The following is a 25,241-nucleotide window of genomic DNA, read 5'->3' as shown; positions in this document are numbered from 1 at the left end:
ATGCTGTTAACATCACTGTTAAGTGAGTGAGCCATCAGCAATGTTAAAGGAGCCCATGCTAACAATAAAGACATTAACAGTAGTCTAAAGTAATTGAAATTTAGGAAAATGTTATTTTGTATTTTGTATATTCTAGAAAAAGAATCTTTGATAGCTACAAAAACAAATATGTTAAACGACATTCATAATAACCAAGCCCCCGACCTCAAGCTACAGAAATTAATAACAGACTAACAAATATTAGAGCAAGGGACAGCACAAGTATCAAAAACAACACACCTTGGGAAGAGCAAAGTAATTCTCAAGTTTTGAAAAATTACAAAATATTCTGAATACAGTATTTATGGTAGTTACAAATCAATAAGCACTGGCAAGTAAAAACGGTTAAGTATATAAGCTAATAGCAATGTTCCCAAAACTGCAAGAGCAGAATCTCAGCTGAATTTCCAATTCTAGGATTTAACAGTTGATTTTTATAGAGTCGTTTAATTTATATGAACAATATTTTTATTAATTCCTTACTAGTTTAACAACACATTGAAGGACGTAGACTATGTTAAACCAATACCAATTTACCTTCCTTGCAGAGCGAGTGGTATTCGAATTTTGGTCCTAGAAATGTTGTAATTTTTGTGGCTATGTTAAACGTACCTGTTGTGGTGCAAATGTACCATGTACAATTTCAAACGTAGTTGCTGTTAAAAATGTCCACGCTATCAACAGCGTACATTGCCTTAGCAAATGCTCATTAACAGCACAAAGCGACTGCTAACATGCTTAACAGGGATGTTACTAAATGTACAACAACTGTGCAGCTACGTTTAACATGACTTGTGTTAGCACACACACGAGTTGCTTCGTCTGTTTAACCGCGATTGCAATAACAGCATCGTTCACTGCGTTTGTCCTGTGTGTACTTTAACAGTGCTTACCAGAGTCAACCCCTGCGCGTTTACAATACTCAACCCCTTAGCAGGGACGAAGCTTAAACGAACATTTTTTCGGAGTTGCGGCGAATTGAGTATTGAAAGCTGCCTCAGCTTGTTGCTGCCCACGAAGAAGTGCTTGCTGCTGCTGCTGTTGCTGTTGTTCTGACTGATGCTGCTGCTGCTGATTCCATGTGCGGTCGTCGTCGTTTCAATTGCCGTTTGCGGTGGGTGAAACCAGTACTCTAACGGGATTCCAGCGCTACGGAAGTGCGACACGTGTCGTGCCAGAGTTGCGTGAGTTTTGTGTGTCGAAGCGTCGTCGACGCGTTGCGTATTTTGTCGAGAGTGTCGGAGAAACGCGAGTTATCGCAAAGCGTAATCCAAATCAAGTTGAGGCAGGACGAAAACTGCACTTCACAAAAAAAAAAAAAAGAAAAAAAAGAAAGAGCATAATAAGTAAAGTGTGCGTGTGTTTGTGTTAACGAGTTTAATTCAAAGGGCACTGGCTGACTAACTGACTGATTGACGGATTGACGTATTGATTGTATTGCAACCGCCATAACAACAAACAATAGAAATTTAAATATTCATGAACTGCACGTCGATTGGCGTTTGTCATGTGTGTGAGTGTGTGTGTGTGTGTGCGAGTTTGTTGCATGCCACAGAACACGACGCACTCATCAATGCGCCGCAGACATGGCCGTCAAATGTTCGCGTCAATAGCAACACAACAGCAACGACAACAGCAATTTGTGTCAAATGTCAACAAGCATTGCAACCTGCATTGCAATTGCCAATTCGCAATCGACAAGAAAATTATGCAAGAATTTGAACATGGACAAAGTGCAATTAGACAGCGAACATGCTGCGCTATACAGTGCTGTGCTGTGATAACGTGGATTGTGCTGCTTAAATCAACATCAAAATGCAAACAACAAACAATAAACAATTGACAGCTGATATTTGTATCAGATTAACTATGCAATACAAAGCATCAACACACAAGTGGTTGTCCCGCTCGCACTAACACTTGCACTCGCACTCCAACACACACTCCAACTCACGCACAGTGGGCGATTTGGTCCCGCTAGCGGCATTTAATTAATAACTTCTAAACTAAAATAGATGTCTTCAGTCGGTTTTTTTTCACTGATCAGAAAAAAATCATAGAATTTTTTAAGTTAAAAAAATTTTTTTTTTAATTTTTTTTAAAATTTTTTTTTTTAATTTAAAAAATTTTTTTTTTTAAAATTTAAAATTTTGTTTTATTTTTATTTTATTTGAACTTCAATTAACATATTTCATATATAAACTTTATCTAAAAAATGATGGGATGATGGAAAAAAATGGGATGACTTCTGAGTGCAATCCTAAAAAGAGATCCCTTTTTGGTACTAACACTGTATCTAAAAAGTACCATAGTTTCAAGGCTAGCAGATAATAGCAGTTGATAAATTCACATTTTGGACGCCACTGATTCACACTTTCGGCTAATAAAGGAGTTAGACTGGACTTAGTTGAACAAATTAAGTTCTACTCCACGAAAGACAGGTGTACGCTAATCCGGGCTAGTTGTTAATACACTGAATTACCACTACGTTTTATGAGCTACACATTTATAGACCGGTCACAAACATTGATTTTTTTGAAAATACATACCTTGAATATAATAAAAAACCAAACTTCTAACAAATTCACCAAAAATTTTAAATTTCCGAGGAACTCAAATTCCATGCGCGCAAAGAGAAAAAATTGTGTAAAGCTCTTTGCGAAATCATATGCTGTGTTTGACCGATCACAGCTGATGATCAGCTGATCTTAGAGCTTTCAAAAAGCTTTTAAAAATCTAATCAAAGCATCTGCTATCGATATGTGAAAAAATATTAACGGATTTTTCAATTTGAAAATTTGAATTAAATGCCGCTAGCGGGACCAAATCGCCCACTGTGTCACGCTTACACTCCCACTTCTCACTCACTCACTCGCGCATTCGTGCGTGGCGGTCACAATATTAACTCAAGAGTGTGACATGTCTCCACCTCCCTCTGTCCGCATCTTATGTCGAGCGTTGCCAACGTATTTGCAGAAATGCCAAACGTTTGATTAACGAGTCTCGAGTATATAGAAGGGAAAGCTGAGAGCTGAAATTACTGCACGATTACCAAAGCAATTGCTAAGCAATTTACCTGTACTTACTTATCTCTATCTCTATCTCTTGACTTCTCGCTCACCACTCAAATTACTGTCTGGCAGTGAGAGTGGGAGTGAGGGGAAGGCGAATCAGTCAAAGCAGCCAATTTGGTTGTTGCGAATTTCCGTTCTGCAGCACAACTGTTATACACACATGTCGCATGCATTCAATCTGAAGTGAAAGCAAGCGACAGTTTTGGTTTCTGTTCACACAAGGATCAGAATCAACAGAAACAGAAACAGAAACAGCAGAAGCAGCAGCTATGTATTTTTAAAAGACATTTGATAGGTTGTCTGACACCTGCCCAAGTGGCTAACTGAAAACGTCAAGCAGCATTTTACATTTCACATTTCACTTTGTACATTTCACAGTTGAAAATCAATCAAGCTCAGCTCGGTCGGCAGGCAACTGGAAAAGCCAAAAGCTGATATGTTGTGTGTATTATAAACAGGCGAAAAGGTTTTTTACCATTCGACTTTAAAAAGCCAAAAAACCAGACAAGAAAAGAAACATTGCAGTCGAGGAGTGTGCTCGACTTTCAGATACCAGTATGTTTTAATAAATTTAAAAATTCTAGCTACTGTTTAAGCCGACTTAAGCATCTTTTGCTGCCTGTTGCAATAAAACCCTTCAGCATTAAAGGGTGCCGGGTATGTGGAAAAGTCTCGCCCAAGGTTGCTTGCGGCTAAATAAATAATGTAATGCAGTGTGTGTTTTCTTTTTTCCTTTCTTTTTTTTGCACTTGGGTGTGGCCGCTGGGAGCTGCTCTCAGCACTTGAACTTTGTTGCCTTGCAGCACTTTTTCTTATCCAGTTATCCGGTGTAATGGACTGTAATACACTCACCCACACACACACACACACACAAGGAGAGACAGACAGAATGTCTCTTAATTAGCTAAAAGCCATTGCCAAGCTTAGCGTTAACTAATAAACAGATTTGGCAAAGGTTGCCCAATAGGGCGATTTATGTTAAATAAAATATTGCTGTCATATTCGTTTTGAACAAATCAAACAACTATTCTTGGCATTAAATACAGGCGTATAACAGATTGTAATCGTGTGCGTTGTGTGCATTTGTGTGTGTTGAGTTCTTATGGCTAATAATTCATAAACACGCGCCTGTTAAGAGCTGTGTAAACACACTCTGCGACACACGCGACCTCAACACACACACGCAAAACACACACACACAAATACTCACTCACCCAATGAACTCCTGCAACAACAACAAAGGAAAAATAGGAATTGCGAGCAGCATTCTTTTCACAACAAGCCGCTTAGCCAGCAGCAGCATCAGCAGCGGCTCCTCTTATATGTAGGTGCCTTTGACAAGACACACACACACATTGCCATACAATTATGCGTGCTTAGTCTCATGCACGAGCATACGTATAATAAAATGCCCGCCTATGTACATATATTTATACTCAAGATGGTTACCACTGCCTTTGCTTTGCTCTTTGCTCTTCAAGCTCAAGATCCACACTCACACTCACATACACAAACAAAAGATGTTTACATTTATTGACATGCTGCACAGTGGGCGATTTGGTCCCGCTAGCGGCATTTAATTAATAACTTCTAAACTAAAATAGATGTCTTCAGTCGGTTTTTTTTTCACTGATCAGAAAAAAATCATAGAATTTTTTAAGTTAAAAAAATTTTTTTTTTAATTTTTTTTAAAATTTTTTTTTTTAATTTAAAAAATTTTTTTTTTTAAATTTAAAATTTTGTTTTATTTTTATTTTATTTGAACTTCAATTAACATATTTCATATATAAACTTTATCTAAAAAATGATGGGATGATGGAAAAAAATGGGATGACTTCTGAGTGCAATCCTAAAAAGAGATCCCTTTTTGGTACTAACACTGTATCTAAAAAGTACCATAGTTTCAAGGCTAGCAGATAATAGCAGTTGATAAATTCACATTTTGGACGCCACTGATTCACACTTTCGGCTAATAAAGGAGTTAGACTGGACTTAGTTGAACAAATTAAGTTCTACTCCACGAAAGACAGGTGTACGCTAATCCGGGCTAGTTGTTAATACACTGAATTACCACTACGTTTTATGAGCTACACATTTATAGACCGGTCACAAACATTGATTTTTTTTGAAAATACATACCTTGAATATAATAAAAAACCAAACTTCTAACAAATTCACCAAAAATTTTAAATTTCCGAGGAACTCAAATTCCATGCGCGCAAAGAGAAAAAATTGTGTAAAGCTCTTTGCGAAATCATATGCTGTGTTTGACCGATCACAGCTGATGATCAGCTGATCGTAGAGCTTTCAAAAAAGCTTTTAAAAATCTAATCAAAGCATCTGCTATCGATATGTGAAAAAATATTAACGGATTTTTCAATTTGAAAATTTGAATTAAATGCCGCTAGCGGGACCAAATCGCCCACTGTGTGCTGTCGCGATATTGATCTGCCATCACCTTTCCTCTGCCACCATTTGCATTAGCTTTAAGATCGCCATCATAAAGCGAGACAGCTAGCGTATGCAGTCTTAAGGAATTGCAGGATGAAGCGAGACAGCTAGCGAGCCTAGTTTAATCTCAGAAAGTTGCCAGACTGTTTAATTAAGTTGCAGTTGCAATGCAAAGACAAATAACTTTAAATTTAAACCGCAAATTAATAGCTACAACTTTGAAATAAATAATTATTGTTTGAATATGGCTATAAACAAAATTAAATGCATTAAGCGCGTGCTTAAACAGTTTAATTGGCCACAATAAATGTCGAGTTTTTATTTTTCGCATCGACTAGCAACATCAATAATAATTACATCCAGAAAGAACAACGTCAAGATCTCGCCACAAAACCGCACTTGGCCGCAACTCAATAATAAATCATTTACCTTTATTGCAGAGAGCGCGCTACAAACAAAGTTGGCAGCTGTTCGAATTAAAACAAAAAAAAAGCAAAGAACAACGCAAACTAACATGAAAGCCGCATTGTTTGTGTGAAACTTTTTACTTGCAAGCGATTGGCAACTGATAAGGATTAAGGGATAACAGTAGTGGAGTCTAGAGAGGGGGAGGTGAGTTGAGTAGTAGAGTCGAGTATAGTTAGTAGACCACACAATAAAATCCTCTCGTGGGCAATGCAAACAAAAGGCGCAAGCAACAACAACAACAACAGATTGAGGCATACAAAAGCGGGTCAATAAGCTTACAACAACAACTCAGAGAGAGAGAGAGAGAGGAGCAGAAGTTAAAACTCTCAACTTTGTAGTTGTAGTCGCGAATGCAATTAAATTAAAAGAGGAAATGAGAGCAAGTTGGCAACGTTAAATTGAATAAAAGTGAAAAAACCGAAATAAGAAGAATGTGGGAAGTGTTGGCAAATGACTAAAAGTGACGGGGTCACGAATGCTAAACTGCTGAAGCACAGCACAACTCAACATAGCAAAGTGACAGTGTTAAGAACACCTCAGCCGCAAAGTGTTGACGTGGAAACAGCAGCAACAAAAGGATCTATAAGAACAAGCAACAGCAACAGCAGCAGCAACAACAACTACAACTTCACAACATGAACTTTGCCTCATTTCTCTTTTGACTTTCGGGCAGAGAGGAAGAAACAACGAAAAACGTCCAAGCGCACAAAATGAAGTCAAGTTGAAGTTGAAGTGTTCATCCGTAGTGTGTGTGTGTGTGTGGTAGTGTGTCACTGTGTCTGTGTGTTAGTGTGTTAGTGAGTGCTCACCCTAATCAAACGAAAAGCACAAAATAAAGGCAAATGGCGTCACGTGCTGACAGCAGCAGAAGCAGCAGCCGAAGCCGAAGCAGTGACTGCGACTGCGGCAACAAGCAAAGCAACGACAACTTTAATGCCCGAGTGTATTTAAATGCAACAACCAACCAACAAACAATTGTTTAAAGTCGTCGTCGAAGTGAAATCACAAATTCAACTAGAGGCCAACCAATATTAACTAACGCTGAATGCCTGCAGAAATAGTTATTTTCAAACATAAACAGACACAACAACAGCGACAGCGGCAGCGGCAGATAGAATTGCAAGCAAAACAACAACAAAATTGCCATCGAAATTTATGCACGACTTTGCCAAGCAGCGGCGTCGACGTCGACGCAATTGCTGTACGTAACACAAGTAATGCTGTCGCTGCCCAGGTCGACGTTGACGTCGACGCCGCAGCAGCAGCAACGACAGCATGGCGAAGAAGAAAAAGCAGCAGCAGCAGCAGCGCCAAAGCGGCGTCAACATTGCGAACAGTTATTATAATAATGGCGTTAGTTTTTAGCATAATGCAACAGCGGCAACAACAGCAGCATCAACAACAGCAACAGCAATGGCTATTCTATAATGGTAAGTACCTCCTCTTTATACTGCACTCCATCTCACTCTCGCTCTCGCTCTCCTCGCTTGCCCCTGTCGTTGTCTCGCTCTCACTCTGAGCGACCGCTAATACAACTTTGCTGCCTTGTTGTTGTTCGTGGCGCAATAAAAAATTTGTATTGCATACTTTTAGCTGCTGCCATAATATTTCACAGCAATGCAAATTATGTTTACGGCGAAAGGCGAATGGCGAAGGGCGATGGCGCGAAAAGTGCGCTTTTAACACAGTTCAAATTGCATTTAATGCACAGCGCAAAGTACTCAAGTGCCACAGCAACGACAGCAGCAACAACAATAGTAATGCTTTTCAATTATGTCGCATTTAAGCTGTTGTTTTTGTTTGCTTCCCGAGCATCGTCAACGGGCAATATTTAGCGGAATTGCTCAACACTGGTTTAATGCTACATTCCACTTTATATCGAAAGTATTTAATGTCACAGTCTGGTAGTCTGGTCAAGGCGCAGCAACAATACGCATTCACTCGTTTAGCATTTCTCTGACAATCTGCGGCTTCTGATTTATGGCAAGCTCAACATCTAGCTTCCTCTTCCGTCCCCCCCTTTTTCTCTCTCTCTCTCTTTCTCTGGCATCTCCCTGAACGATTTCATCTCGAATGCAACTCATTGTCTGTTCGGTCTGTAAAGTTCTACCGCAATAATCATGTTTTATTGCCCTCTAGTGTAATTCTTCTACCGTTGCTGAATTTTTTTTTGCTCACTTTTTACGCTATTTATACGCCGTACACGTTGCATATATTATGCTTTAGCCTATAGGGTATTCACTAGTTGAGAGCTGTCTTTGTTATTCTCAGCTGGATTTTCGCAGGATTCCGATTTGGATTTGGATTTCGTTTTGGGGGTTTTCGGTCTTATCTCATCAATAATTCATTAATATTTTTTCTCAATTGATTTATCCCCTTTTTCTGGGCAAAAAAGTTTACCAACCGAAAATGAAATGAAAAAGCGACTTTAAGTTGCCTTGCCTAAAAATCTAAATAGAATTTAGGTTAGTATTTGTAAAATGCTGGTGGCTAGTGAAGTAATTATTTTGACCCGGATGTATCATGCACTTTTTTACACTTCAAACAGCCATCATAAATATTTTGCTAATGACCAACATTAACAAATCTTCAAAAAGTACATCAAATTCTGCACTAATTAATGAAATTTATGTCGGTCAACTTTTGGTCCGTTAACCGGTTGCACACAATGTGCGGATGGCGAAGGAATTCCTAAGTGAAATGGGAAATGGGGCCAACCGAAAGAGTGAAAGCTCCCCAAGACGGGCTAATTGAATGCAATAACTGTAGGGAGCCAACAAATCAGAGGGAGGGAAGAGAGAGGAGAACTTCGGTCTTCGTTTCTCCTTTCCTTTCTCGAGACGTTAAATTTATAGTTTGAAAATTGGGTGCGGGCGTAAAGTTTGCACTTATGAATTTTGTTTGCTGCTGATGCTTGCAGAATGTGCGAGTTCTGATTAATCATTGAATGTTTGAGAGTTGCTCTGTCTTCCATATATATTTCTCGTAAACAATCTGCTGAGCTAATTGCTTTGAGCCTTGTTATATAATTATCAAGAGGCAAAAAGTAAAACAAACTAATATCAAAAAATATATATTTGATAGGTTGCAAGTGCACAGAGGAAGAACTGTAAAAACTTTTCACTCCCCTGGCGAAATTAGGTCAAGTGTGCGACAGGATATTGCAGCAGGATATTGTGTAATGCAATGTCAACGTTAATACGCCATTTGTATGTATGTGTCTGCATAATAAACTGCATAAATAAAAAGTGCACGCGATAAAGCCGCGGCGATAAATTAAAGCAAAGTCACAGCTGCTTTCCTCGGCGCGTGCACTTAAAGTTCTGCATACAATTTCCATACGCACAATGGAGAAGAAATGGCCTCATTTAGAGAGAGGGGTTTGGTTTTGGCCAACTTGTTGGAAGGGGGAAGGGGAAGGGTTCTGGAAGGGCACAAAGTTTCAGTGCCGGGACTGCTTAAAACTACAAGCGAAATTAAATTGAGCAAAAGCAGGAGAAGCGTCTCGACTGAGGCTGTTTAGTTGCCAGACAGTCAGACAGATGGCCGGACGAACGGTCACACTGGCCAACTTACCGTTGCAGTGCAGGCCGAAAAAGAGAGAGAAAGAAAAAACAGCAAAGTTAGAAAATGAGCAAAGGCTAAAACTGCACTAATAACGTGAAACTTTATTAATTTGCTGTCGAAACGAGACGAAACGAAACGAGAGCTGCAAAATTTACAGCTTGCTAATTTGGCAAATTTCGTTTTCTACTAATTTTCACATTTCTCACAAAACTGCGGCTATTTTTCCTTGTTGCCATATTCTCGTTCTTCAGTTTGTTTTTCATTGAAGCCAGCTGACGTTTTTCCTGCCACATTGCATTTTTTTTTTGCCACTACAACTTTGTATCTGCTTTCTATCGCATATTTTACGAGTCTCCGGTCCGCAGTTTGCACTCTGCATTCCCCAAACGCATTTTCATTAATTAAATTGCAATTTTGAGTTGCATTTTTATAGTATGCGCGTTTTTTTTCGCTCTGTGTTTTGTTTTCGCTTGCCAAGTTAATTTTATACTTTGTTGACCAATTTTTCCCTCGCTCAGCGAGGCATTTTAATCACTAGCTGGCTGCGTTATTTCAGCGTGTATTATTTTAAAATTAGCTCGCTTTTTTTTGTCGTTGGAGAGTGGAAAATGAAAAGGAAAGCGTAATGACATAAATGAGGATGTGGCGTGCATAATTAAAAAGTGCAGCTCAGTTCGAAACTCGAATTTAACGGCAAATCTCGACTTGTAATAAGCAGTAGATTGCGACAGTCTGGCAACGCTGTGGCCATTGTACATGCACTGCGGGTGTCAGAGCGAGACGCACTGTGTACACGTGCCTGTTGCAGGCAGCAGCAAGTGTTTTCTCGCTTCACTACATCGCTGTCGATCAATCAGCAGCAGCAGCAACAACAACAAGATGTACTTTTGACCTTGTTCTGGGGCCATTTTTAAATTGGCCCCACAAGAGTACTACATGTCAGCCAATTAACAAACGATTTGCTTGACTTATGCTCAGCATTTGCTTGGGTTACCATTTTTTTCTGCTTCTTCTTTTCGCATTTCATGTTGTTCATGTTGTTGGCAAAGGCAAAGGCAAAGCTTTTAGCTTGCTGCTGGGTTTCAGCTCAAATGCCACACTTCCGCCATCGAATTGGGTTGTTGTCGACTCTCTCTTTCGTCTCTTGGATGGTAGTGAAAGGGAACCGCAGTCGCTCAGACGTGTGCCACCTACACACACACACACACGCAAGCAGAATTTGCCACAAATGCGGACTGGCGAAAGCCTTGTAACCATAACATAAATATTATGGGGCGAAACAATGGCTCAGCAGTCGCAACAAGACTAAACATACAAGCCATTACGCCATACACACATCTGGCACTTTCATGTACAACTGCGTATGTGTGTATGTGTGTGTTTGGGTGTGTATGTGTGTTCATGGCAGCGCCACAAAGTATGCTACAAAGCAGCCATTCAACCGCAATCGTTTTGGTTGCGGCGGCGACAGCCGCGGAATTAGTTCAAATATAAACATAAATACTAACTTCAATTTCTCACTTTCTGCACACCACAAATACACAAATATTTAAATAGAGAAATTAAACCTTAAAAACTGCATTATTAATGTACAGCAGCTGGGAGTTAAAGCTGATTATGCTCCCCAGTTGCCTTTTCAGCGATTGAAAAGTAAACTTTAATTTTCAGTTGCTCTTTCATTGATTTTTTTATAAAAATGAATTATTTAAGCGCTTGAAAAATATGCATTATTGTTGCCAAAGATCACAAAAAGCTGAAGCTTATTTTACTGCACGATTAAAGTCAATACTTAAAATGCAAAAGACTTGAAAATACAATATGTTTTGTATAAAGGGAAAATATGTACATATGTAAGTTGTCAACTAATAACCAAAAAATAAAATAACCAAAAGCAAAATTAAGTGCACTATGCTTAAGCTTGTTTAATGTTGGTTCTTAAGAAAAAATTAGAGCACATAATCAACGCAACTTGCTGAGAAACGAATCGACTGCGCAGCTGCTCACAATTTATTTAAAAATTTGCAATCCGACAAGTATTTTCCTAATTTGCAGCTTTTTGAACTTAATAAATAATAATTTTGTAATAATCAGATTTATGGCAATTTTAATTTATAGATTTTAGACTTAAGATATGGAGGAAATAAAGAAGCAATGTGTTTTTTGAAACACTTGAACAATTCTAACATCTTATAAGTACCTAATGTTGACTTAATGCTTGCCAGGTTAGATTATAGCAATTAGAAGTGGTGAAACAAGTTTTAGTCAAACGAGGTTTAGAAAATATAATTAAATTAAATAATAATGAGAATATAATTGTCATGATTCATGATGAACAAGCTACAAGCATAAATAACTTAGAAGTTGGAGAAATGACACTGTTTATGTTAATCTCAAATGATCTTTCAAATCTGTGTTTTAAAAGCTCAATCCTAAGAAAAGTCATCAGTATTAGCGTGAGATTGAAAACAGTATCGAAAGAAGTGTGCTTGTTGCTCCATAAGCTAAGGCAATTAAAGAAAGGGAAAAATTCAATAAAGGGAAAAGAAACAATACATTAAAAAGTTACATTATACATTATGCATGAAAACAGGGTCAAGGCAAGCCGCAACAAGGCGAATAAAATCCCCAACAATGGTGACAAAGAAACCAAACAAAGGCAGACTCAACCCATGGATGTTGAACTTTCACTCTCCAACTTGAGGCATCCCATAAAATTTGCAATCAATCAAACCATCTAATTGCTATTTGATATAGTGCACTGATGTCCTTCAAAAGCCACAAAAGTTGTGCCCCAAGACCCGAAGAATGTGAGAAACCGAAAGGAGACAGACTTTTACATATTAAATGATATTAAACGAAAACGCATTCTTCAATGCCTTCCAAGATATTGTGGTTAAAAAAATGTAGAACAACAATGCAACATGCTACACTGTCGGTTTGTCTCAGGCTGTTACAGTTGCTGCTAAAAGTATGCTGCTGCCTCATATGTTTTAAAAGAAATACAAGTGAAGCAAATGCAATGCATTCGCAGTTGTTTTTGCTGTTGCTTTTACTGCTGCCGCCCTTGAGGTATTCAGGCTGTCAGGAAAAGGGCTTTGGATGGCTGCCTCTTCGTATTTTTTTAGTGCAAATGGAATTGCTCTCTGTCCGACACGTCTTGTGAATGAGTCAGCCGCAGCTGCAGCTGCTCATCTTCCAATTGCCAAGCACTGCCAAGGGAGTGAGTTTGCAGTTTGGCTAAATTGATTAGCAGCATGCTAAAGCAAGGAAAACTTTAATGAAGGGAGTAAAGACAAACAGAAAAAAAAGTTGAAAGCTAGTTTAATAAACCAAAATTCAACACACACAAAAAAACTACAGTCGGTTGTGCTCGACTGTGAGATATCCGCTATCTATTTCCAATAAAATATATTCTTCAAATACAAAATACACAACAAAAATATTAAAATATACCGAAGATACACGCAACCCATTTTTAATAAAATCGTATTCTTAAAATATACCACAAAATACTGAAAAATATACCGTAGGCTATATTTAGTATATCAATATAGTACTGTATTCAAAATATATCATAGATTACAAAATATACGAGATTGCCAGTCAAGGTAATTAAGAATCAAGAATTTATATACTTTATGGGGTCGAAGATGACTCTTTCTGCCTGTTACATACATTTCCTGCAGCCACAGACTTATAATACCCTTAAATGTGTAGCAGGTAGAAAAACCCGTCAAGGGAGGGGGAAAAAAAGTATAGCATACATTTCAGGGCAGAATGTCTGAAGCAGATTTGCGTGTTTTCATTTGCCAAAATCTAACATGGCAATACGCACTCCATTCATTTCAATTTCTTAGACCCTTTTCGATTTGCGTTTGCCATTTTATTAACACATTTGTTTGCTGCCTGCCTGCCTGGCCTGGCCTGGATTATCGGTCATGTTGCGCTTTCGGCATTTTTCAAGCTTTGGATTTCGATCTAAAATTGTTTTCGGCCAAACTTTTAATTTGCTGGCAAAACTTTGCAGTTGTGTTGGCATAGTTTAATGATTCATGATGCGAAAGTTTTACATTACATGGATCCAGTTGCAAGACACTTTCACAAAATGCTGCAAGTGACAATGGAACAACAAGTCACGAGTTGAGCACCGAAAACAAATGTTTGCAATAAGTTCGTTGAACAAAACAGCAAAAATACTAAATTCGTAATTAGTCCGATTTCTATCTATGAATTAAATCAAACTCGCTAGGCGTTTTTGTGCGTAAAAAGGTCTTTTCTGGAGCTGAATTTTTGCAGTCTAAACTAAATCATAACTACATATAGCTAGCTAAAGTAAAATATAATTAAGTGATAAGGTATAATATTATATATTAGTATTTATTAAAGACACGCACTTTCAATTTAGTTGAGTATGCTAATAATGATTAGCTTTCATCTTAAAGAGCTGCTTGTAGCACTCTTCAACAAGTTGATGAACCTGTTGCCAAGCAGAAGTTGCTATTGATGTCAACATACGTCAATTCTCTCTTTCAATGATGACTTCAATTTCGGTCTAGCTGGCTGTTAAACACAGCCACTGTCAGCCTGTGTTTCTAATGTGCATTCACTGAGCTTTCACCAGTTGAGATTTACCTTTGTCAATTGGCAAACTAAAGTCAACTACAGTTGCTGCATTTTCTGCTCGACAATCCGTTTAGACAAATGGCCAGCAACAACCTCATTCTCAACTTTCATTCTCATCTCTGACTAACTGTTGATGATCCTGTGACACCATTTTGCGAGTGCTGTGAACCGAATGCTGATTGAGCACACTTCTCGCCAGGAAGAGGACTCATTGTTAAATCGCTTTTGCAGCCACCTTGGCCTTGCCTTCACTCTGAGAAAGGACTGAGGACAAAGGACTCTGCGTTGACCGACAAAGAATGCTAATTTTTCATCATATCAATGTTAGTACATTTGTATTTGTGGGGTGTCTGATTGCAGAACGGATCTCGGAGTGGGGGCAAGACACAATTTGCATTTGCTTCGACGCCACGCCAGGATACCTTTTGAGCCGGAGCAGCAGGATATCAAGGACGAATTGGTTTGCCTTGTGATTGCTTTTGATGTATGACACGCATCGATTTGATTTTGATTTGTTGAGGGTTTAATGCGCTACACCATCCATTCCCCATTCTACATTCCGCATTCCTTATTTCCCTAGAGCAGCCCCATTACTCTGCTGTCGATGCCGACCAACAATAGTAGCTCGGAGGAGAGCGTTAAATGTTCTCTCGACCCCGGCATGAGCTCGAGTTGGCTCGGCCTGGCCAACGGCTAATCCATTAAAGCCATCATGCATCATTTTCGCATTGAAGTTAGCCAGGCGCAACTGGACGCCAGCGGCAGAGACAACGACAACGACAGCAACAGCAACGGCAACAGCGGCAGAGACAGCGACAGAGTTTTGCTGCACCAAAATGCGACATGCAACACATGCCACATACCACTACATACCTAGTACTAGACTAGAGTACTACAAATAGCCAGCACTTAATACCTAATAGTGCAAAAGGGTATTATAATTCAGTTGCATATTTCAAAGAAACAGAAAACAAAGTTGTTACGGTTTAAAAAATGTATGCAAAGTTCTTGAATTTATTCAACATTAAATTCAAGAATATTTTTTGAAATATAAATTTTCGCATGATTATATTTAAAGCTGTTTTTGAAATAATATTCCATTTTAAAGCAGAACACTTTTTGCAATTTTCCAATCCCAATATGAAAATGACTTTTCTTTGGAATTCTCGTTTAGAATTTTAGTATTTCTTTAAGAATTTATACTTTAAGATACATTTGTATTTCGATAAGTCTTAAATTTGGATGGTTTCACGAATTGACTAGCAATGAAAGGTGGAGAACTATCGATAGCATGTGTCATTGATATTTGACAATAGTTATTTCCTAGTAGGAACACTTTCCGAATAGATTAAGAGTAAGCTCATAAATTTCCCAAATTATAGTTGGCAAATATCTGAGAGTCGAGCAAACTCATCACGGCTGCAGCTCGCTAACTTGTTTGGGCTTCTTGTTTCCGGTAGTTTTGGTGGCCATAAATGACACGACGAAATGAAAATGCTGCCAAAAACCCATGGAAAATCGACGCATTTTAAAAGCTTCCCGAAATGTTTATAACAATTTCCCATTTCCCGCCCATGGATGTCACAATATATGCACATGATAAATGTTCAGCATTCGCATACGTATATATTTTCTAGATACGGCTTTCGTGTATAAATCGTTTATATATATGAAGTTTTTTTTTTGGTTGTTGTTGCTTTTTGGCAAGCACAGCCAGCCAGGAATCTGTCGCATAAATGGCCAGCATGTGGCATGTGGCATATGACATTGGGGTGAACGAGGAGAGATTGTGTGTGTCTGTGTCGCCTGGCAACGTGACACAACGTTGCGCCACGAATAAACCAAACACAATATCAACATGGACTTATCATCCTTATTGCCAGACAATGGTCCATATTTCCGCCAACTAAACTAAGCAACAAATTTATATCGCAAATCTGTGAAAATGCAGCGAGAGTTGCGCCACATAAGCCCAGCGAATACAGTCGGGATTTCAAATGAGCGATATATATTGATTTGGAAATTGGCGCTGATCTGTGCGCGAAATCCGCTAGATTGCCACGATGCTAATTTGATTGAAATTAGAAATAAAGGCAGTGAATAAAAAGAGAGCAAAGCAGATTATAGTGGATACATGGACGGACAATCAAAGCAATGTGAAATCTAAAGATAGAAACGACTTTAATATTGCAGAAACTATAGCATTTTTGGTTATAAAAGATGCCACTTTCGCTAAGATCCAAACCATAGTGTGCAAAGTTTCAAATCTGTTGAAGCCCAAATAATTGATTATTAATTATGCTTCTCCCATTAAGACTCAAACCATAGTATGTATTTAAACGTGCGCTTATCTATACAACACAAACTTGTTGCAGTTACAACAATGTAGTATTAATTGCCATTTCTTTATAAAGACTCAAAGTAGTAGACGCCACTTATTGTAGAAATATATTCTAAAGTTGTTATAAAGCAAAACAAATTATGTGTAGTAGTGGCAAGTTGATAGCATAACTTCAAGATTGCTAAAGATTTTTCTAATCTGATGCCGGTTTCTTGTATTTTATTTGCTATAAATAATCCGATTCATGTCTTTATTAAGACATTAAATATAGATAGCTTCCAAATATATTTAAAAGTTGTTACAGAGCAAACAAATTATATGTACTATTGATATGTATAGCATAACTTCAAGATTGCTTCTGTTGCCGGTTTCTTGCATTTCATTTGATATAAAAGACTCTAAATATAGACCGCAATCTGTTGTAGCTTTTAAATATATTCTAACGTTGGTACAAAGGGGAAAGAATATGCGTATTATTGACATGCTGATAGTATTTCTTCTAGATAGCACAGACCCTTCTAACCTGTTGCCGGTTTCTTGCATTTCATTTGCTAAAAATAATCCGATACTTAATTTCAATATTTCGAGATAAATGTAGATTCGATAAACTTACCAGCAGGCAGAGCCCGTGACGAGTATTTGCCGTGGGACGCTCCTTGCGCAGTCGGAGCTGATTGCTGACTATCTGATAGAAGACATGGCCATGCCGCTCGTGCAACACCAAATGCTCGAAGCGCTCCGCCTCCGAATTGTGATCTTCCCTGAAACGCTGATCAGAAATGTAGCTTGTAATGCCGCGGTTGATTGTCTCGGCTGGCTGATCGGATATCTCCTTGAAGTTGATCAAATGGTTGCCGCAATTCTTGAGCAAACTCTTCTCCTTGATGTTCGGTGGAATGCCAAACTTGACGTGCACAAACTCGTGCGACTCTCGCTGCTCCGGCAAGAGGGGCATCACTGCCACGGGATGGACTCCGCTGTTCGGCTTGAAGGGATGTTCATACAACGGCTTGTTGACGTCCACGAATGTGCGATTGATGGCCAGCTTCTGCTGTTCCACACTGACAGCATCCATACCGATCTCCTGCTTCTCCGACTGATGAAGTTGCATCACACCAAAGGGCTGTACGCTGGCATGCGTCCGAGGAGCAGCCATGCGTCGCTGTTTGGCAGTCTGCTGTGCTGAGATGGGTGGCGGAATCGGCCTATTGGGATCCACAATGTCAGTGAGCAATACGGCATCTCTGGCATCCACTTTACCACGCTGAGTGGGATACTCATGCGGATTTTGGGCATTCAAATCGAGATCGAGCACCTGGTAAAGTCCCTTCAAATCGAATTCGTACTGCGTCTCTTGCTCTGGAAACGACACTGGATCCGTGGTGTAGTCCATTAAAGTCTTGGCGCCACTTGGCAGAAACTTGAGGCCTGGCATCGATTCGGGCAAATCATTTCTGTACTCGATGGAGCAGCCAATAAACTGATCGCTGCAAGAACAAAAAAACAACATAGAAATTACTGATTAGTAATTTTAAAGGAAATTTCTAGTTTTACTCCTTACTATTTATTCAATTCTTCCATTATTTTACGCTTATCCTCGCCGGCTGCCATCTTTCAAGCTGATTTCACAAGTTTTGTTTGTCACTGTCTCATTTACGATGTTGTAAAATACTCAATCATTATTTGTTGACTTTTTTCATTTAAAGTGTTGTAAAGTGCACACTTTGCAATTAATGACATTTGTGTGTGCTTTGCAATTAAGTCTCAAGTCTCTGTTTTTATCGATTAATATCGTTGCTGGCTAATCTCTTTTCTTGTGGCCCTTTGTACATTGAAAGGAACGAGTCAAGTGCAAAGGCTTAAAGAAAAGCGCCTATTGTGTTGGCATTTCCTCCTTTGACGACAGTTTATCAAAGCCAAGTGTCTGTGCGCCAAGCCCCTTGTCGATTTAATTGCCCCGCAGACACTTTAATGTCAGCATAAATTAAAATTTGATTTGACGAGTTGCCTGCCCTGCTTAGCAGCAGACACTCTTTCTCACTCACTTCCTTGCATTCTCACTATCTCTCTCTCCCTTGTCCTAATGAATTCCTCAACGAAAATGTTGTAGACCCCTTGCTGCCGTTGTCGATGATGATGATGATGTGGCAGTGTTTTCAGCAGCGGCTTGTGGCCCTAGACGCGCGGCGCATCAATTAATTCGGCACGCGCCCTTGGCCATGGTTAACACCAGCACCACCACCGCCACCGTCACCTCATTATGGCAGGCAACTTGCCATCAATTCGCAATTGTATGTGGTGACATTAATGGGTGTTGACGCTGGCGCAGCTCAGCCCCGCGCACTGGCACGTAATAAGCTTAGAGCGATGGTCAAGTAGGGATTCGTCAAGTGCTGCCAACTTGATATTTAAGCGCTTTAAATTCCAATTGGCATATTGTTAGAGTTAAGCTGCATTGTTACAGTTCAGTTGCAACAAAAGTGCAGTGCATTTAGTTATTGTGCAATTATTACATTCAGAAAAAAGCGATCAGCTTTAGAGACGTTTTGAACTAATAAAATGGCATTTCTTTTTATGTATATATGCTGGAGCAACTTTAAACACTTTAAGATTCCAATTAAAACCTGACTAGATATCAACAGACGTTTGTTATAGTTCAATTGCATCGTTACAGTTCAGTTGCAGCAATAGCGCACTAGTTCAGTTCATCTAGTTCTTAAAGAATAATCGATAGCTAAGTTAAAGCTCCAATGAGCGTGCTTAGTGATCAACTAGTTCTTTTAATTAAACAGACAAACCGTTTAAGCTATTTAATGCGTATTTCGTAATATTCAATATGCTTGACTAACAATTAACAACGCCTCTTGGACATATTAGTTTTACCAGCAAGGTGTAAGCCAAGTTATTTAACACTGAGGTGGCGAAGCAACAGATTTCAAAGAACAGACAAGCATTAGCATGCATAAGCGGCATTAAATTGGAAATCTTTTCACGTCTGTTCTGTCCGCTGTAATTGCTGTTCGCGTTGGATTTCTACTTAGTATTTTCGCTCTGATGATCATTAGAGATGGTGGAGAGGGGGTGGTCGAGGACATAATTGTGTCTGCACACGACCGCATCACGCCTACGACTGCACAATTAGACGCCTTCTACATTCTCGGTCAGCATAAATCATAATTACTTGGACGACCAGGGCAGCACTGTCGCTCTGTGTACCTCCCTTGCTCTCTCTCTCATTCTCTTCGCTGCTCTCGTGCTCATACCCACGCTCTGCTCGTCCCTGTCACACGGCCGCTCAATTCGTTTTGGGGTTTTTGTTCTCGGCGCACTCAAGTGAAGACGTTTATTAAGCGCCATTACCTCGGCATATAAAGTGCCTGCGCCTCGCCTCGCCTCGGCGCACCTTCCTTCTGGTCATATTCTGTGTCTGTGTGTTGCCGCCAATGTTTGCTCTGGACCACTACAATTGATTGCACTGCGGTTATGGGTCGAGCAATTTGTTGTGGAGCGCCAAACTCCACCCTCTCTCTGCCTCTCTCAAGCTCTCTGCGACTTTGCTTTGGTCTCCTGTCGTCGCCTCCGCACTTTGTGCTTCTTGCAATCCCTTCCACCCCTCCTCCGACCATTTCGGTAGCCAAGGCAATGAAAAGTTTGCTTTGTTTTCGGACAGCTAAATGAAAATTTAAGAGCTATTCATTATTTGTATGCCTGCAACGCCATTTCTCCCGTCGCCCCCTTCCCCGGGCCGACAACTCCGACTTCCATCGATTTATAATTTTTATTACGCCGCATAAATTTTACTTTCGCAGCACACACACAGGTACGATATATGTGTATGTGTGTGCACGTAATTAATAATTATAAATATTCAAATGGTGCGCATAAATATTTACGGCTTTTATGTGGTTTTGTCATTTGTGGTTTTGCTAATACTTTTATTTTGGCCAAAATTTTAGCATGTGGAAACATGCCTAAAATATTTTTAGTCTAATTGCCATTTTAGAAGTCTTGCTTCAGCTGTCAGGTGATACACATTAAGTAAATTATCGAATGAAATAAATTGTGATTTGTACGCAAAGTTTTGTATTTTCTTGAAAACAGAGATTGCACTTGCAGTTTTGCAACATGCACAAAACACAGCGGCTATCTCCCTCTCTCTGTCTATATGTCTCCCACAACTAACCGCAAACCTACTCTACACACCCACACACACACAAATATTCGTATTCAACCATAGACACATAAGCCCCATGGGCATTGTTTTATGCTCCTGTTTCTGGTGTATCGAGGTGAGACGTGTAATTAATTTCTAATTAAAGACCGCCGACGCCCAAACATTTGACCACACTGCCTGCCTTTGGGCGAACACACACTCAACTCGAGCAGACAAACGCATGCAAACACAGACAACTCATAGCAGAATGACAACGCATATATTTCAAGCCTTTCTTATGCTATGTAAACGAACAGGTGCTATAGAATTAAGCAAGTGTTTGCTAGCAACAGTTTTGATCGAGAGCAATGAGTATTTGCCAAGGTTTAGAAATCCATTAATTATGTTCAAGCGCCACCTGGCGCACTTAAGAGCTTGGAGTATTTCTTATGCAGTTGTTAAACCACCGAACAGCAAGTTAATTAGGCGAGTTATAACAGTCAGCCGCTTTCTAATTGGATCAGCTGTAGCAGTGAGCTTTTGTCAAAGTCATAACGATTCGATAAGCAGCGCTATCTAGCGTATTTAATAGTTGAGTGCACTCACCTGTTCCTATTCATCCCGCTGCGTGCGTTTTTGTGAGCTGAATTCAGCCCGAGGGCTTAGGGGCGTGGCAGCTAGCTGACTGGAGCAGCTCTCGTTGTTTGATTACGCTTCTTGCTGTTGCTGCTGCTGCTCGTGTCATAGCTTTGCCCTCTTTCTATTTGTGTTGCGACAAAGCAAAAACCGCAGCTCGTTTCACATTTAAACGTCTTCTTTGGTCGCATCTGCAAGAGACGCGCAAACCAAGCAAAAATTGTTAAAAGTTTTCTTTACTAATTTAGGTAGCATTTAAAATTAGCATACACAGTGCAGTGCAGCGCTCTAATTTATTTAACTTAATTCGCAATTCGCATTCTGCGCAAAACTTGAAGCAGACTAAACTTGCAGCAGCACATTTCAACTAATTAACTTCCATTTTCAGTGAGCTGGTCCCAAAAACGGAACAATAAACAAAACAATTCCGAGAGGCAGACAGCTGAATACACTACTTTTGCCTCGAGTGCCATAACTCAATGCTATTGTTGCTCCCATAACTTGACTTGAGCATAATAAGCATCATATTTAATAACTCACCCCACCACCACCTAACCACAAAGGGAAAGAGTGGGGGAAGGTCGGAGTATTAAGTGTTTACACTTGTCAAATTACACGCAATTTGCAGTGGCCTAACAAATGCATGTAACGCTTCCTTAAGGGCCGAGGGCAGTTATAACAGTTTGCACCCTTAAAGCTAGAGAACATGTATAACAGTTTAGTTTAGTATACAGGTTTAGTAGTAGACTTCAGTCTTGAAGCTGGAAAACATGTATTACAGTTTAGTTTAGTATAACAGTTTAGTAGTAGATTTCATTCCGTCGTTCTGTCTGTCCGCTGGGTTGCAACTAAATATCTCTGAGAAGTTTGGAGGTAGCGTCGTCTAACTTTGTACAGAGATAACTGTATTCTTTAATCATTTAATATTAAACAGTAAATAAGATGTTCTCTTTGTCATAAACTATAAGATGAAAAAGTATGATAAGGTGTTTTCTATTTACATATATCTATATCGTTAGAAAAAATAAAATGACAACGACAATTATATTTATATCTAAGTCTATTAGGTAAATCTGCGCAATTATAAAGATGACAAAATAGTATCAGGCAACTGTATTGATAAAATAAAATATAAAACAAAATAATTTACACAAAAATCTACATTGTTACAATTTAAGCTTAAAATTCATCATGGTTTCTTTTACAATTACTTCACTTATTACTGAAACCCACCTCGCACTTGCAGCATCGCAATAATTTACAGCTGTAAGGCCATGTATATGCAGCAGAGGCAGAAGCAGCTCGCAACATTAGATGACATATTGGGCAACATCAAACGACGCCCCAGTGTTTCATCTTAGCCACTTGCAAGTCGAAATGCCAATGTGCAGTACAAAAGGATGTGGGCGATGAGGGCAGAGCTAACAGAAGCGTGCCGTAATGAAAGTGCAGCTCTGAAGCGGACAAAATGCGTGGCATAACACGTATACGTATATTGCGTATACGTATTTCCGTTTTGCGGGAGTTGTAAGCACTTTTTTGTCTGCTTCGTTTTTCCAACGATTTCACTCAAGGAAACTTGCAACTGCACTTGGCGCTTCCATGTAGATTGTCATTGTCTGTCTTACGTATGTGTGTGAGAGTGTGTAGGTGTGTGTGACTAACTGTGTGTGTGCGTGTGTGTGTGAGTGTGTGATATTGAAGCATTACATTGTCTAGTGATGATGGCCCTCTGGTCGTGTAGTCTTAGCCATTGTTGTTGCCATTTGCCGAACACATTCCTCAACCTCGATGCGGCTGGTTAGCTTTTGAACTCAATGAGATACCCGGCAAGCGTAGTCTAGTAGGGTATGATCAATCATAAGTATGAGAAATGAGTTTCACTGCCATAATCTACAGTTGATACTGCTATCATTAATAAATTCGAACTTCCTTTTGGCTGACTGCTTAAATGAACACAAATACATGTAATTTTGATTATATAGAATACCCTTTGATTATTTAATATACCCAAAACGTTCACTTAAAAGTGAATTCTCTTAATAAAAATATAAATATGAGTTTTTCTCTGTGTTGTTATAGTACTCTTTTTTTTCGGCTGTACTGGTTCAATACTTAATAATGAAATTTAACAAATAAAATTTAATATGCGGTAATATAACATAATAATGTTGACGATTGATTTCGTTACTATTGACGACTGCTGCTGCTTCTGTTCTATTGTTGAAGATTAATAATTTACTTTAACCACTGATGTTAATCTTCTCTCCAATCTTCTCTAACGACTGCTGTTATCGACTTGCTTATGCCAACCGATACAGATAGAGTCTATCGACCAGCCTCCACAGTTGTTACATACATTGTATCCGTATGGAAAGTATCTTCTAGTCCATCACACTCGCTTCTAGCTTGCTTGTTGGCTTTGTGGCGTCTACTAGCTCTTGCCTGCCCTCATTTACAGCTTCAGCTTTAGCCTTAGCTCCAGCTTCGACTTTTGGGCATGTTACACGTTTGCTTGTTATGCTTTTATGCGACCCTTGTACTTTTTCCATTATGTGACGTGTGTTGCTTTGCTCTTGCTCTTGTTCTCATTGCTGTTGCTGTTGGTGTTTGTGTTGCTGCTTTTGCTTTTGCTTTTCTGCAGCTGCTCCTTTTAGAGCTACTCCGTTCGGCTTGTTAGCCATCGCTCTTGCGCTTTTATTGCATGTTTTATGGAAATTTGCAAACATTAGGCGCACTCTGCACATCAAACGCATTTAACGCATTCCACACTCAAACGCAGACAGTCTAATGTCCTTCGTCGTCCTTCTCCTGTTCCATCCACAGCTCTTGCTTTGATATGACAGCAACAGCAGAGGCAGCAGGAAAAGCAGCAGCCACAACCTGCCTGGCAATTTGACTGGCCAACGCACCTGAACATAAGTTGAGCATACGCACCATCAGCCCAGCCAGCCAGTCGAGTCAGTCCATCTCCCTCTCTGCTCTGTTTATCCATGCGTCTGTCCGTCTGTCCGACAGTCTTCAATCTCTTTTGTGCCATGCACATTTTGGCTTTGCCAGCACAAACTGCTAATTTGGTTTGATGTATTGCCCCAGGGACATCCATCAGCAGCTGAAGCCAAAAACTGAGCCTGACGCTTCTCCTCTCCCTCCCCTTCCCAGCTACATAGTCGAGTACCTGGCGATTGAAGCCAACCTCCCCTAGTTTCCAGCCTACATTTCAGAGGGGGGAGGCAACTTTGGCTTTCAAAAATTGATTATGCGTATTGTGAATTGTGCGCTTGACTCTGTCGCAATTTCTTGTTCACTCTTCTTATTGTTTTGTGGCTCTCTCGCTCTCATTCTCCCACTCACTTTCGCTTTGCAATGTTTTCGAGTTTTGTGTTTAGCTGCTCGTGTGTCTCTATTTCAGCGAATATTTGCCCAATATCCAATTAGAAACTTTTAATTGTTTGCCGAGTTATGCAAATTGATTTTCACATTGACAAAAGCCACACTAAAACAAAGTCAAGTATAAGCTGGACTTTCGCATAGGAAAAGTATTGTTTATGGTATATAAATTATACCACGAAATATACATAACAGGCAGACGAAACACTTTCCGACTCTTTAGGGTAACATATATTCTTCAACAAGATCGATAATGACGGATTATGATTCCAAAAAAATTTGATTGCGATCAGATACAAGAAATAACTTATTGTGGTCAAAATAATGCAGCAGTTGTCATTCTATGAAAATTTGGTATATTTTTTACTCTATGGTATATTTTGAAAGAAGTAGTAAAAACGATATGGAAAATATAGCTTTTAGTTTATTTGAGTTTTTAAAAAGAGGGAAGCAGATGTCAAATAATGACAATTTGGTATATTTTGAATGCAGTAGTACA

The 25,241-nt window shown here is 39.4% G+C and overlaps 3 protein-coding genes across 5 annotated transcripts in view; 1 reads left to right on the top strand and 2 right to left on the bottom strand.

Annotated features, from left to right (window-relative positions):
- Window positions 1-1,056: 1,056 nt before the first annotated feature.
- On the bottom strand, window positions 1,057-18,262 carry LOC133840464 (uncharacterized). 2 transcript variants are annotated; one of them, XM_062272315.1, is made up of 3 exons: window positions 18,125-18,207; window positions 17,177-18,050; window positions 1,057-1,336 (listed from the first exon to the last, which is right to left on the bottom strand). In XM_062272315.1, the coding sequence occupies exons 1-3, from the start codon at window positions 18,172-18,174 to the stop codon at window positions 1,172-1,174; spliced, it is 1,089 nt and encodes a 362-aa protein (XP_062128299.1). In that variant the 5' UTR covers window positions 18,175-18,207; the 3' UTR covers window positions 1,057-1,171. The 2 variants fall into 2 exon arrangements, with proteins under 2 accessions (XP_062128299.1, XP_062128308.1); XM_062272324.1 differs by lacking the exon at window positions 1,057-1,336 and adding an exon at window positions 16,969-17,114 and having other exon boundaries at window positions 18,125-18,262.
- LOC133840452 (uncharacterized) overlaps window positions 1,170-25,241 on the top strand; it is a 37,288-nt gene continuing 13,216 nt past the window's right edge. Inside the window, exons 1-2 of one of the 2 annotated variants that reach the window (XM_062272303.1) lie at window positions 1,170-1,223; window positions 6,005-7,462. In XM_062272303.1, the coding sequence (XP_062128287.1) occupies window positions 7,078-7,462 (385 nt within the window). In that variant the 5' untranslated portion in view covers window positions 1,170-1,223; window positions 6,005-7,077. Of the gene's footprint in view, window positions 1,224-1,330; window positions 1,393-6,004; window positions 7,463-25,241 lie in introns of those variants that run through there. The other variant, XM_062272294.1, reaches the window with a different exon arrangement.
- Window positions 21,326-25,241, bottom strand: part of LOC133840499 (odorant receptor 22c) — a 34,795-nt gene continuing 30,879 nt past the window's right edge. Inside the window, exon 3 of the mRNA XM_062272364.1 lies at window positions 21,326-21,543. Coding sequence (XP_062128348.1) covers window positions 21,521-21,543 — 23 coding nt within the window. The 3' untranslated portion in view covers window positions 21,326-21,520. The remainder of the gene's footprint in view (window positions 21,544-25,241) is intronic.

The sequence above is a fragment of the Drosophila sulfurigaster genome, chromosome 2L, assembly GCF_023558435.1.
Source record: "Drosophila sulfurigaster albostrigata strain 15112-1811.04 chromosome 2L, ASM2355843v2, whole genome shotgun sequence".
NCBI lineage: Eukaryota > Metazoa > Arthropoda > Insecta > Diptera > Drosophilidae > Drosophila > Drosophila sulfurigaster.
This window is presented reverse-complemented; position numbering and strand designations above follow the sequence as displayed.